The sequence below is a fragment of the Tripterygium wilfordii genome, chromosome 7, assembly GCF_013401445.1.
Source record: "Tripterygium wilfordii isolate XIE 37 chromosome 7, ASM1340144v1, whole genome shotgun sequence".
NCBI classification, from domain to species: domain Eukaryota; kingdom Viridiplantae; phylum Streptophyta; class Magnoliopsida; order Celastrales; family Celastraceae; genus Tripterygium; species Tripterygium wilfordii.
In genome coordinates this window covers 3,014,765-3,029,109 of record NC_052238.1, presented here as the reverse complement: position 1 = coordinate 3,029,109, position 14,345 = coordinate 3,014,765, and the positions used below count along the sequence as shown (strand labels likewise).

The 14,345-nt window shown below is 37.4% G+C and overlaps 2 protein-coding genes across 2 annotated transcripts; both read left to right on the top strand.

Moving 5' to 3' along the window:
- Positions 1-164: 164 nt before the first annotated feature.
- On the top strand, positions 165-6,531 carry LOC120003115 (outer envelope protein 61). The gene is made up of 11 exons (XM_038852030.1): positions 165-434; positions 935-1,165; positions 1,379-1,435; positions 1,547-1,675; positions 1,913-1,990; positions 2,101-2,171; positions 2,978-3,027; positions 3,148-3,340; positions 4,104-4,668; positions 5,796-5,939; positions 6,108-6,531. Exons 1-11 carry the CDS (start codon positions 339-341, stop codon positions 6,252-6,254), a joined length of 1,761 nt encoding a protein of 586 aa, XP_038707958.1. The 5' UTR covers positions 165-338; the 3' UTR covers positions 6,255-6,531.
- An 808-nt stretch (positions 6,532-7,339) lies between these two features.
- LOC120001394 (E3 ubiquitin-protein ligase RHF2A) lies at positions 7,340-12,907 on the top strand. Its single transcript, XM_038849704.1, has 9 exons — positions 7,340-7,584; positions 8,106-8,240; positions 8,321-8,367; positions 9,566-9,628; positions 9,715-9,823; positions 9,958-10,343; positions 10,467-10,574; positions 10,678-11,032; positions 12,608-12,907. The coding sequence occupies exons 1-8, from the start codon at positions 7,579-7,581 to the stop codon at positions 11,000-11,002; spliced, it is 1,179 nt and encodes a 392-aa protein (XP_038705632.1). The 5' UTR covers positions 7,340-7,578; the 3' UTR covers positions 11,003-11,032; positions 12,608-12,907.
- Positions 12,908-14,345: the final 1,438 nt, after the last annotated feature.

Below are 14,345 nucleotides of genomic sequence, written 5' to 3'. Positions count from 1 at the left end.
GGGCATTCTGGTAATTTAATTGTGAAATGGACACTTGTATTCCATATTCTGTTTGGTTAGGGACTTAGCCTGGGTCCCCGAATCAAAAGACCAAGCCGGTCAGGTTTGGTAGGCCGCGCAGTCGGCATGCACTTTCCGTCCCGTTATATATTCGCCCATTCACGCTTATTTTTCTACTTATCTTCTTCGTCATCGTATTTCCTCGCGAAGAAAGGAAAAGAAACGAAAACATCCTGTCCTCTTTTCACTTGTACTTTGCATTTGAAGTTGTATTCAAGTCTGAGTATTAGATTCCCGAAACAGCTAATTGTTGTCAGTGATCGATAATTAGGAAGAAAATGTTCAACGCAATGATGGATCCCGACATGATCAGAATCGCGCAGGAGCAGATGAGTCGCATGTCCCCAGACGAATTAGCTAGGATCCAACAACAGGTAACCCCCTCTTCGTATTTAATTTTGGATTGCATATGTGTTGTGGTTTGTTGTGATTTGAATCTTATGACCATTGTAGGTATCGTCCACATCGTTGGTTTTTGATTTCTTAAACTTTGTATGTGCTTTTGTTTGGTTCTAATACTCGTTGAGGACGTTAAAGGATGGAATCTTAGTCGGAGCGTGCAGCATTCCATGTAGAATTTAGGGTGTAATAATTAGAAGAATGGGTAGAGAAGGGAAAGGTTGGCCCAACAAACACTTGAGGAATTGTCCCGTCAAAAGTACATTGGATTAGCGTGGAATGGGATTCATAGTCATGGAATTTGAATTTCAGGAAGGGTCAGAAATTGGCAAAGCTTGTTTGTCAGTCTTTAGTGAATTGCTTTCTTGGTTAGCAGTGTTCAATGGGCATTAAGTTTTCCTTTGTTATATACGTTGTCAGTTTCATTGACTAGTTATATTGCTACTACATGTTCATGATATTGCTGGTATTACAGATGATGTCCAATCCTGAGTTGATGAGAATGGCCTCAGAAAGCATGAATAATATGCGACCAGAAGACTTGAAAAATGCTGCAGAACAGCTAAAGTATGCCCGCCCGGAGGAGATGGCTGAAATTGGTGAAAAAATGGCTAATGCGTCACCTGAAGAAATTTCTTCTATGCGTGCTCGTGTCGATTCCCAGATGGCATATGAAATAAATGGGGCTGAGATGTTGAAGAAACAGGTAACTTTGATTTTCAAGTCTTGAACGAAAAGCACTCGTCATCCTTTGTTGAATGTCGGTTTCACGGTTCTGTCATCATCAATCATTAAGAAAAAAGGAAGTAGTAAGTTCCAGCATTGGTAACTGAAATAGGGATGTTCTAAGTTTATTTTAATGATATATTGGCATCTGTTGTGGTTTTTGTGATGTATGGACTTATTCAATATGCTGCAGGGGAATGAACTACACAATCAGGGCAGGTACAAAGAGGCCTCAAACAAATATTTGCTTGTAAGTCCAGTTCTCAGATTAATTATTGTTTTCAAGAATCAATTAGCAGACTAGGTATGCTTTATGCATTTAGATTGATGAGATATTTGTTGGCCCTTTTCATTATCTTAGGCAAAAAGAAATCTGAAAGGACTTCCATCCTCTAAAAGCAGAGCGCTGTTACTAGCATGTTCCCTTAACTTGATGTCCTGCTACCTGAAAACAAGGCAATATGATGAGTGCATAAAAGAAGGCTCTGAGGTATGGTCAATTAATTTTCTCATCCTTTGTCATTTACTTATATACATTTGTTCATGCATAATATCCCTTCCTATTTTCCAATCTAGGGTGCCTAACTACAGAACTTTTGTATTTTATATTATCTGTGTGAAGGAGATTAAATCCTCAAATTTTAAAAGATATAGATGTTTTTGCTTATGCACATGCATCCCCCTTTTTTTTCCTTCCTAATTGAAGCAATGAATTCATACTCTTTAGGTTTTGGCATATGATGCAAAGAATGTCAAAGCTCTTTATCGAAAGGGTCAAGCTTATAGAGAGCAAGGACAGTTGGAGGTGAGTTCATCTGGGGACATAGTTGCTGAACTGAATTTAAAAATATCATTAAAACTTGTGCAATTGTCAATTTTCTTATTCTGTCTGAAAAACTTTATAATATTTTCCAGGATGCTCTGTTGGATTTAAGCAAGGCGCATGAAGTTTCCCCAGATGATGAAACTATTGCAGAGGTCTTCAGGTACATATGTTCCAGAAATCTCTGATCTTTCCCAGATGGGCACATGAAAAAATGTTATACTTGTGAGGGCTTCCTTTTTTGTTTTGATCCAAAAATTTTTACCACGGCATTAGTAAAATCAGGCTAGTGGATAGGAATGAATGGCGGGAAATAATTCAAATAGTGGGTTCTTATTGGTTTCTGTCATGAGCTCTTGTAGCCGACCCCAAATAATTTGTGGCAAGACTTGGATGACGATGATGATTATTATTAAAATCAGACTAGTGGAAAGTTTGTATCTTTAAATTGTTTTACTGCTTGGATAATGGAACTTAGGAATTTTGAATTCACAAACCCCAAACGATGGAAGCTCTTAGGTTGTTAGATACTGAGATAAGGATATCAAAGTGGGAAGTGGAGAGAATATCAATGGCTTTTTCCCTGAGTAATCCAATGATAAATAAGGATCGCTTGTAGTCGTCAAAAGTAAAAGCAAAGCCTAATTCCTCTGTAAATTCGTTGTTATAACTTCATCCTTGCAATGAATGAGTTGCAAGTGCAGAGTGCAGATGAAGTCTTTACCTTGGTTAGCTTGTATGTCCTTCACACTCGAGAAGAGGAATAATAACCCTTTTCTGGTTGAACAAACTGTTTAAGTTCTGTTATTATGATTACTGTCATTATGTTTAAGTTAATCGAGTCCACTAACCTTGTGAGCTTTGTATTTATATGTCTAATCGATTGTGTGTAATTTTAATGGTAATGGAAAGAAAAGACTATTGGACATAATATGAAAGTTTGATCAATGATATCATTTGTCATTACAGGGATGTTGAGGAAAGATTGGTCAAAGAAGGCAGACATCAAGCACGTAAAGGTAGAATAGCTTTCCTTTGTTTAGCTTTTTTAACTGAATTACTTTGAAACATTGTCAATTGTATTTTTTTTGTTTCCAAAGCATCAAAATAAATTTTCTCTCTTTCTGTTTGTCTAATAGGATTAGTTATTGAAGAAATAACTGATGAAGTTGAGACAGCCTCTTCTGTAAACCAAAAAAGTTCATTAAGGGAAAATGCACAAGCGCAAGAGAGTATCGACATCTCTACAAATGAGCGTGGGGATAGCAATGGAGGCTTAACAACCAATTCTGACCATTTTCAAGCTGTGAGTGATGACCCAGAGGCAATCAGGTTCAGTTGCTTCCATTATAGAATCCTAATATTTTTTTTTTCTTTTGTCTTTTGTGCATTTGCAGGAATGATATATTTTTATTTAGTCTGTCCAAAAAATATTTTGGTGACTGTTTGATATATGTGGAGTAGAGTTGGTAGAATCCTCATGTAATGGAGCTATTTTCCTTGCTGGTCGTTTTATTGTTGCAGTTGTTGTTCTCTCTGTAAATGTCAATGTGTAGCTTGTTAGTGTGAGCTCATGTTTTTGTACGAGTCTCATTTTCAAAGTTTTTAACCTCTTTTGGTTTTTGTTGTCAGCTGGTTAATCGGGTCTCTAAAGCTCTGTTTAGAGTTCGCAGGATGCTATATGTTATTTGACTCTTGATTTCAACTACATAATTCGAAAATTAAAGGACTCCTCTACCTGTCAGAATCCAATTTTCATAAAACGATTGAACCTTGTTGTTTGTTTTTGTTGGTGGTATGGATTAAGTACTACATTTTACTGACGTTGCACTAGCAACTAGTTTCATTTCTGGCAATTTCTAAATGTTGTGTGCTCCAGAAGTGTAATTTGTGATTTTTTATCTCTTCTTTGCTCCTTTACCCTCTCACTTTTTCTTTTCTTTTCTTTTTTTTTCATTTTTTTCTTGTATGATGAGAGTAGTTCCTTTTTTTGTTTGTTGTTTACTTGTTTTTATCATTGAGTACTGAATCCATCTAATTGTTGAATTTAAGCCTGATTGTTTTTATTTTTTTCCTTGCCCCCGTGGAACCTTAGATCATTCCAGAATTTTGTTTCTGGTGCTGATCCTGAAACCCTGGCTGCCTTTAGTGGTGACAAAGCAAGAGACATATCTCCTGAAATGTTCAAGACTGCCTCAAATATGATAAGCAAGATGTCACCTGAAGAGCTTCAGAAAATGCTTCAGATGGCTTCCTCTTTTCAAGGGCAAAATTTGCATCCCACAGGGGATCCCTCCAGACCTGGATTGTTTCCTCCAAATATAACACCTGACATGCTTAAAGCGGCATCTAATATGATGAGTAAGATGCCATCTGAAGAGCTTCAGAAGATGTATGAAATGTCATCCTCTTTGAAGAGGAAAGATGCGGTTCCAACTCCAGCAACCTTAGACTCTAATAGGCTAAGTTCAGATAATGGGTTAAGATCATCAGAAACTCGTGAAAAAATTTTAGTCAATGGGAATGATGCAGGTGAAACTAGTTCTTCGCGTACTTCCCTTTCAAATAGAAGTAGTGCACCAGAGCCAAGCTTTCCATCGTCAAATTTTGATTTGCAAGAGCAGATGAGAAATCAAATGAAAGATCCGGCTATGCGGCAGGTACGTTCGTTTGCTTTCCTTGATGGCTTTTTTTCTTTTTTCTTTTCTATTTTTCTGCCTGACAAGCTGTCCTGGACTCTGTGAACACGATTGAATGAATGTGTGTGATTTAAAAAATTCTAGCCCCCATCCCATATAAGTGTGGTTCCAATTCCGTAGTATTAATACCACATTATTACTGTGCCAAAGCCCTAGGGTAGTTGCCAAAGGTTTGGCAAACAAGTTCTGAAATCGTTGAAGAAGAGCAGCTAAGGGCTGATCTATGGCCACTCCATTTTGGGCCTGAGCTCTTGGGTCACCTTGTATAGCATTTGCTCGTTTCGCTGAGAATTAATAATTACACCATCTATATTCTGTTAGGCCGGTTGGCTCTAATGCTACCCGGCTACCCCTATGACCCCAAGTGGGCTTGGGCCCGACAAGATCCGTTCCGAACGTTGGGCTTCAATAACTTGGTTGTCCCAGAATTTGGGCCCAAGATGGTGATGCTTCTACCTTCCTCTTCAAACATCATACTGAGTTCGACGAAATTATCGAGCACGGATCCTAGCAAACGGAGCGAGGCCATCCCCATGATCACGTCGCAACCACCCAATTGAAGAAAGAAATTGTGCGGTTTTCTCATCCTTCACTGGTTCAGGTGGTTTACCAATTGCTCCTGCCTTGGACTAACTGCTTCAGAGATTCAGCTGGGTCCTCATACTCCCATTGACCAAATCTAACGAGTAAGGCCTGTGTGAAATCTGCCCAACCTTGCCACTGAACCCTCTTAGATATCCAATGATGTCATCGCAAGGCCTCCCCATTTAGGTGAAATGATGAAACCGAAGTTGCTGGTCTGAACCTCATTAAACTCAAAAAATTGCTCTGCCTTGTGATCCACAATGTGTTTACAGGAAGGATTTTAAGAATGAAATGTCCATATTTATACTGCTGAAGGCTGTTTGTGTGATGTTCAGAAAGTGTTTCATGTTTCGGGTCATTGGTCAAGTATCTAATGGTATCAGAATCGAAGCCAGACTTTGCAATATGCATTGGCCCATGTTGTTTGTCTTAATATGTTGAATTATAATGCATTAGTATTTTTGGCATTGCATTGGTTGATGTTTTCTTGCATGTCTCAACAGATGTTCACATCAATGATGAAGAATATGAGCCCAGAAACGATGGCAAGCATGAGTGAACAATTTGGAATGAAACTTTCTAAGGAAGATGCGGCGAAAGCCCAACAAGCCATGTCGTCGTTATCCCCTGAGCACTTAGACAAAATGGTACTTTCTGTAACTGTGTTTTCATTGTTTATCATAGATTTCAGATAATCAATTTGACCCCTTTTGAAAAAACTTGTTGATTAAACATTATGACCTCTTTCAAGTCTGATGCTGGTCAAATTTGGAGCTCAAGTAGTTTGATGTTCTTACACATTTGTTCTATTGCAGATGTGTTGGATGGATAGGATTCAAAGGGGAGTAGAAGGTACAAGGAAAGCAAAGAACTGGTTGTTGGGGCGACAAGGCCTGATTCTGGCTATATGCATGCTCATTTTAGCTATTATCCTTCACCGGCTGGGTTTCATTGGTAATTAGAGTTAGTACCCACCTCTGTTGATTATTCATGAGTCCCTATTCATTATTCTTACAACTTGCCCACTTAGAAAGCACTACAAAAGACTTGGATGGTAGGATTAAAGACGGAAAGTGTGTCAAGTTTGTATGTCATGACTAACAAAACAAAGAACTGTTCAATTTCTTTGGTGCTCGTTTTGTAACTTTTGGGACAAAGATAAAGAAATCCCAAATGGCCAATGGGATATCTTAAATTAGATCCCAAATTTTTTTTTATCTGATCTCTTGCTTTTTGTAATATAATAAGCTCAATAACGCGTGACCATTCCTCCACTTAATAGAGGAATGATCTTATGTCAAATTCATGTTATGAATAAGAGTCTGCGTTTACTCTTATGTGGTCGTGGTGATAGTGTTGATATTAGCTAAATTAGGGTTGTCGAACAAAATGGTCAAAATCGAATCGATTTTTTTAAAAAAGATTTACACATTTCTTTAATAAAAATCGGAAAAAAAATAATAAAATCGATCAAAAAAATTGAAAAAAAGCTGGCTGAAACCGTTCATGAAGACTCCTAAACTAAATATTATTATGTTGATGTTAGCTTGGTGTCCAGACCACAAGTCTTTTAGTCTACTTTCACGATTTTTGATTGCCGTTTAAAGGGGAGCACACCATCAACGGCATCAACAGCCTGGTGGATATGACTTATGAGATTACTTGCCTTCTGACCGTCGGATGATAATGCTTTGACAATTTCAATAAATAGAATTGCCGAACAGGAAAGGCAACTTGACAACAACAATATATATTTAATATATGGCAAAATTTAAATGATTTTATTAGAAATGGCAAATATTTTTATGGTTAGTTAACCTATTAGATTTGTTTGGATTTTTTTTTCCAAATTTTAAAAAATTGGAGATAGAGATGGATTAATAATTAATTACCATATATATATATTTTTTTTATTTCCCCTCGAATTTATAATTTTCGTGTAAGGCAGGCAGGAGTACAAAATTACGAATACTGTCGCTGACGCGGTGCTCAATTAACTCGGCAAACTCAGTAGAAAGACTCGTCAAATAAATTGGCATCAGTTTACCACGTGTCGGTCCTGCAAAGAGCAGAGATGACTGAGCTTCGGGCTTTCCTTTAAGTCATCGCCCCAGCGCTTCCCTGTAAACCATCATTCAATGTTATCGTCATCTTCTATTTTCCCCAGCACTGACGCACAACAAACGCTTTAATCAGCCTGCTTATCTAGGGTTCTTGCAATTCAGGAGTGGAGGTTGATCTACCCTGAATTGATCCGAGATTGTTTTCCTTTTCTCCTCAGTCTACATGGAGGTAAATTCTGTGTTTCCCTTGTTTAATTGGGTTTCTGTTTGGTTTCCAAGAAATAAGGGATAGGCCATGAGGAATTATGGAATTTAATAGTTGATAGTCCAGTTCTCTTGCTTTCTATATACATTCTTCCGTCTATATTTTGGTCTGCGCCGGCAGTTAAAAGTTTATTCTGTATACTCTTTCTCTCTCATGTTGGTTCGAAATCGATCGTGTTCACTTCCTTTTTGTGTCTTCTCGTTCGCGATTTCAAGAATTTTCCTTCTCTGCGGGAGAGGAATATGGATTCTTTTCGTACTTCGAATCGGGTTTCTTTGCTTGGTTTAAGATTGGGTTTGTGTCGATTATAGGAAGATTGATGAATGTCGTTGTTTGGTCAACCTACTGCTACAGTTTAACGTATAAAAAAACTTGATGTTGAACATTGCATACTTAAAATTGAGAGGTGTTTGTGCGATTCTGGTGAATTTGTAAACAAATGATTGCAATTAGAAGGTGGGATGCCTGGGGTTTTACCTTTGCAGGGGATAGAAGAAACAGAGATATCGGAGTCCCATTTGTCATCAGCTGCGGCTTTTGTGGAGGGGGGAATACAGGACGCCTGCGATGATGCTTGCAGCATATGCCTTGAAGCCTTTTGTGAGAGTGATCCTTCAACAGTATGACTATTAGAAATTGATCTTACTGTTCATTTGGTCATGATTGGACACTTTTTACTCAGTTTTCTTTCCTTTTGCAGGTCACAGGTTGCAAGCATGAGTTTCATCTTCAGTGTATTCTTGAATGGTAGTTCTATTCTATCCTTGTTCGAGCGAAGTTTTCTCTTTTTGTAGGTTTAATTGTTTAGTTATTCATTTATGAATGAGTGGTGAAGTCACATAGTTTTTGACTTATAAAGAAGCATATGCTACTTACACATTCTTAGGAAACATAAACTTTGGGTTGATAAGTATTAGAAAATGGCTGATGTTTTTGAAGAAAAAAGTTTTAGTAAAGTTTGTTTGCTTGCAAGTATGACTGATGTTATTAGCCATTAAACCTAGCCTCTTGGCTTCTACGTTGATTTCCTTTCCTCTTTATTAGAGTGGCCTGTCTATGAACTTAATTTTTGGGTCGCCACTATCATGCAAAATGGAAAGCTTGTGTCTCAATTTATCAAATGTTCATTATGATTACTATTATCAGTTACTTCGTCAAGGTTCAAAGATCATTGCAAACTGAGAAATTTGTAGGCTTCCTTGAAAGGATTAAAAAGATGAAGTTAATGATCTATTTATGCATATGGTTGTGATAGCCTTTCTTGTGACTACTTTGTCGACTATCCATAACTTATAAGTAATTTGAATCAGCTATACGAATTTTGGAGCTGAGATAAATTAAACTTTTGCATTTTCATTCACGTAATTTTTCAAATGTTTGTTTTCAGTAATTGGTAATTTGGTATGACATTTGAATGTGTGGTCTACCCCAATTCGTTTCAATGTTGGCCATACTAGGATTCACCAAACATTAGTGCATGTTTGGGACATTAGTGTATGTTTGGGATGTGTTGCTCCTGAAGCATTTCCAGATAGGATTTTCATTATAATTTTAACCTCTTGCAATTGAAGAGTCAATGGGTGAGAAAATCAAACTTCCACTTCTCTTGTACATACTTAGTAAATCTTGAAATACACGATCTTCTGTTAATGAAATGTAAATAAACTGAGTCTGGTGGGATCAAAATATTCTACAAGGAGTAAGTATTGTATATTGAGTCTATTATGTTGTTTTCTTACTCTTTACGTGATTCCTTTCATGTTTGAAAGGTGACTATTATTCTATTATTTCAATATTTTTCGTGAGGACCATATTAACATTCTGTCATTTTGTTTTTAAAGAGAACTTTGGCAATATTATATAGCTCTCCTCGATGGTCTTTTGAGTTTGGACGCATAGCTGGAAGAAGGCAAGATTTGACCAGGGTGTAATTTTCATTTTGTAGGTGTCAACGAAGCTCTCAATGCCCCATGTGTTGGCAACCCATCAGTCTGAAGGATCCTACCAGGTTCTTTGGTTTACCCAGCCTAAGTGAATTTTTAATTCTTAGTGATTGTATTTGAAGGAAATTATATAATTTGCTCACTCTGGCAGCCAGGAGTTGCTTGAGGCTGTGGAACGGGAGAGGAATCTTAGGTTTAATCCTTCTAGGAATGCCACCATTTTTCATCACCCAACTTTGGGAGATTTTGAACTACAGCATGTATGTGCTCTATCTATGCTGATTTGAGGGTCCTTTCTGTAACTTTTCTCCTCCATGTTTTCATTGCTCTTTTCTTTTTCTTTCTCTTTTTTAATTAAAAGGAGAAGATATTTATATAATTACCGTAATTACAGTTGCCTGTAGATGCAAATGAAGCTGAACTTGAAGAGCGTATAATTCAACACTTAGCTGCTGCTGCTGCAATGGGCCGATCACGCCACATTGCTAGAAGGGAAGGCCACAGGAATAGGTCCTCAGCCCAAGGTCGTCCACAGTTCTTGGTGTTCTCAACTCATCCTAATGCACCTCCCGTTCCTTCCTCTCCATCTCAGAGCGGAGAAGGTGGATCACCGCCCTCAATTGCAGTAGCTACTCCATCTTCCCCGCCTTTAGCTGTGGGGACTGAATCTTCACCACTGATTACATCATTGCCTGATTCTCAAGGCGATCAGGGTTCTGCCTCACCTGCTGGATCAACTATTTCTGCTGCCAATCAACATGGAAATTCTTTGAACAATAGGTGTTTATTTTCAGTTCCCATTCCTAATGTGTTGGATTACTCTCATTAGTAGTTTTTCAAAAGTATACCTTGACAGACTATTGTATATGTTTCGTAGAAATTTCATGCATTATTTTCTTCTAGGAGGTCCCCCAATCAGTCTTCTCCAAACAGTCAAGACGGAGCAGGGCCATCAGACTTCCAATCCTTATCCGAGACTTTAAAATCTCGGTTCAATGCAGTTTCAATGAGGTGGGAATGAAAAACACTCTCATCTCATGATTTCTTGTTTGGTTTTCTATATGTTCATCAGTTCATTGTTCATATATTTATTAAGATTTCCTGTGTATTTTAGATATAAAGAATCAATTTCGAAAAGTACAAGGGGTTGGAAAGAGAGGTTTTTCTCCAGGAATACTTCTGTGGCCGATATTGGTTCTGAAGTCAGAAGAGAGGTAAATGCTGGAATTGCATCAGTATCACGCATGATGGAGCGACTTGAAACCAGGGATAATTGCGGAACTGAGAATGCTTCTATATCAAATTCAAACAATATTGTCGATAGCTCAGTTCCAGAATCTAATAGCCAGCGGATGTTGGAGGCTGGAGGTGATAGTCCTTTACGCGATAAAAACACCAATGTGCAGGCCTCGTGTGCTGCAAGCTCTGGTTCACATTAAGTATTACTTCAGTAGTTGTGATAGTTCAAGGTAAGTATATGCATGGAGCATTATTGATCTCTTGCATTGCAGCGTATATAAAGCTTCTTTACGATTAAGATATCTGTGGAAGTTGGGAAGATTTCCTAGTTTTTACACTTACATGTACTTGCATGGAGAACTTATTCACTGTTGGTGTTCCTCCCTTTTTAAATATGCTGTGTCTGTTTAGTAGTTGCTTCTTTCTGACATCATATCTCAATTTCCGATTCCATTTATGTCCGTGTTATAGTTGTTTCGTTGTTTGTTGCTCGTAGCTATTATTCCTTATATATACATATTCTGCTTTACCTTGTTGTATCTGCTGAAAGGAAGATAAATTTGTTAAGAATGTCAGTAGTAAGAACTTTGAACATCACCCTAAACATAAGTATTAATGATGCTGGCGGGTGTTGCTTAAAAGAAAGAAACCACCATTTGGGCAGCTCAATAATAGCAACTGAAATGTATTGTGTTCGTTCTCTAACATTTGTCAGTGAGTGAATCTGGAAAATATTGCTGTTATTATGAATGAGAGAACTTTCCTGGGTTTTGTAGTGATTCTTACCACAGAATGTAATGCTTGTTTAAGGCTAACAATACCAAATATAGCTCTTTCGCTGGACAAAGGAGACCTTGTTTGTTGAGAATGAGAACATAAACTTTTTATTACTTTAATTGATGTTAGGCATGTTTTTCCGCTAAATCTCACAAACCATAGCAAAAATTCTCTCTTTGTATTAAGTTGTTGACAAACTTAAGAGGAATTAACTCCCTCTTTATATGCCCATACTTGGGAATTTTTTTTACTGAACATGAATTGATCCTTTAGAGTCAATCCAGCCAATTTCCCTTGTCTATTACAGAACGTTGTGAAGAATGTGAGCCTGTGAGGTAGTGTTCAAGTAGTTCCTGCCATTGAAGCTGTTTTAGATCTGTATAAAGGCTTCAAACATCTTTAAGATTGATTAATCTTGAAGTTGTGGGTATGCAAAACCCCTTTTGATATCATTGATTCAATGCAACTGTAAACTGGTGGGTAGAGACTTCGATAGGGAGTATAAGGGTTTTACATAGGCCAAAGGTGCTTGGTTCGCTCGTCATAAAAAAAGTAATTAGTAATGAAATGACCAGTGACAAAGTCAGAGTTAGCCCTCAACTTAATGGGCCTTTTATATGTTGAATTCGTGATTTTGGTTGCTGACTTGCTGTGGAGAATTTTAAGTGGTGTTCAAATGGCTTCGACCATGGAAGCTGTTATCGTTCTTTATTTGGGATGTTTGAAGCAGTGATGAAAACATATGGAGTATAAAGGCTTAAAAAGCTCAAGATGGATTGATAAAAGTTACCAAGTAGGCATTGTGTACTCCCTTCATGGGAAGAATATTACCCATGTTAATCCAAGTATCCAAGATCCCTGAGCTTCTAAAGCCTCGTCTGTATTACTTGTTCTTTTAATTTCAGAGCCTTGTACTAGTTTTGTTTGCTGTGTTTTTTTTTTTTTTTTTTTTCTTTTTAATACTTAAAATCTCAATTAACTGTCCTGTGAAAGATGATTAATTTGCACAAGGGAACTCTCTTTTTCAGGTGCGGGACGCTACAGGTATGGTGCTTGCACTTCTCTTGAAGCCAGTGGACATCTCTTGTATACATAAAAAGGAGAAATCCGTGATGGATGTATGATTCAGAATAAATAAACTGCATATTCAAAATGCTATTTTTATTTTGGACTTGGATAATTGGATTCCAGAGATGATTGTAAATCAGTTTATAATATTAGAATCTATTTATGAATTATCTGACCTGAATGCTGTTAGCTGTTGGCATTTGAGAAATCTTGGTGTGGATACACTTTTTGAGGTTAATGTATCTACTGTCAGTTGCTCCCTTTTCGTCTGCCAGGATATTTTACTCGATGCCTATTTTTGTAGTCCGGCAGATAATTGGGTGAAATTCGAGGTTAATGTATCTACCGTCAGTTGCTCCGTTTTTATCTGCTGGGATGTTTTACTCGATGCCTATTTTTGTTGTCCGGTTCATGGTTGGTTGGAATCTATTTTCATATTGTTGTCCGGTGAATAAATAACGGGGTGGATTTTTTTTTTGGTATTTGGTTAGAATTTCAGATATTCTGTTTGGGTAATTTTCATAATTGGCTTCAAAACCTTTCCTTCAACAATAATATATTGCGTGGGAGATCTGTCATTGCCGATAATGAGCTGAGATATTTATATACTTTGGACATTGTACTGTACATTGCTTTATGATGCATTTTGCTTTCTACTTTGTTAGGTTAAAGCTTGTGTGATACTGTTTTGCAGTTGGTACTTCTCCAGGTGGTAAGTTCACTTCTCCTTTAAGTCATTTATCAATGTTGCTTAGTTACATGTTAACATTAGGGGTGATCCGAGTTAAGGGTCTCTGTAGTGAAAGTTACTACAGTGTACTTGCAGTTTCAATCAGGAGCGTTGATAGTGTATATCATTGTGGGGCTAGTATATTTTTTGATTTTATTAAATATATTTGATGACATTGACTGAAACTGAAGAGTATTACAGACAATCCTACCGCAAGTACCCTCAAATAGGGGTGATCCATATAGAGAACTACCCGGTAATTAAGTAATTTTGTTTGTAATTTTATAATAAGCCTTATCGGAGAATGAACATGAACAGCCCATCTAAATAGAAATTGACAAGACCAGAGAATATAAATATAATAATAAGGTTACGAAGCAAACAAAAACAGGCATCCTATCATTTATCAAAGCAAAACAAAAGCACCCACTGATTTTAGACGCATATACATTCCATTCCATGACAAAACATAATTAAGCTCACTCCATCCCCATATCAAAATTTACCCTTGAAACAAGGCATTCTCCACTTCCAAGATGGAATATTTTGAAGATAAAAGATGAACCACCACCATTTTAAAGAGAGAAAAAAAAAAGCATCAGAAAAAGCTTCAACCAGACCAGGTGAATGTATGCCAATGCCACCGACAAAATTCATAGCAAGGCAACTATGGCCCTCCTCCTGCCCCGTTACCTAATTCTTTGAACTTTAAACAGTGACCTAACCGCGTTTTAGAGATTATAAAGGTTTAAATGATTAGCAGACCCCCTTGCGCTTGCAGGAGAGAAGTCACCCTCGCTCTCTATCAATGTTTGGTGGCACACACCTCAATAACACAATGCATTTGGCTTGCTATGTTAAATAATGTTTTTGGCCTGTTTCTCTAAAAACTAATACATGCTTCCTTTTAATATCGTCAAGCTATGACAGCTCAGTCTCAACATATATTTGATGTCATGCAAATTGCC

Coding starts and splice junctions, on each gene's coding strand:
- LOC120001394 (XM_038849704.1), top strand. Junction 8,368..9,565: donor CTTCAGTGTATTCTTGAATG/GTAGTTCTATTC, acceptor TTCATTTTGTAG/GTGTCAACGAAGCTCTCAAT. Junction 9,824..9,957: donor GAGATTTTGAACTACAGCAT/GTATGTGCTCTA, acceptor CCGTAATTACAG/TTGCCTGTAGATGCAAATGA.
- LOC120003115 (XM_038852030.1), top strand. CDS start 339: ATGTTCAACGCAATGATGGATCCCGACATGATCAGAATCGCGCAGGAG. Junction 1,991..2,100: donor GAGAGCAAGGACAGTTGGAG/GTGAGTTCATCT, acceptor AATATTTTCCAG/GATGCTCTGTTGGATTTAAG. Junction 3,341..4,103: donor GATGACCCAGAGGCAATCAG/GTTCAGTTGCTT, acceptor GTGGAACCTTAG/ATCATTCCAGAATTTTGTTT.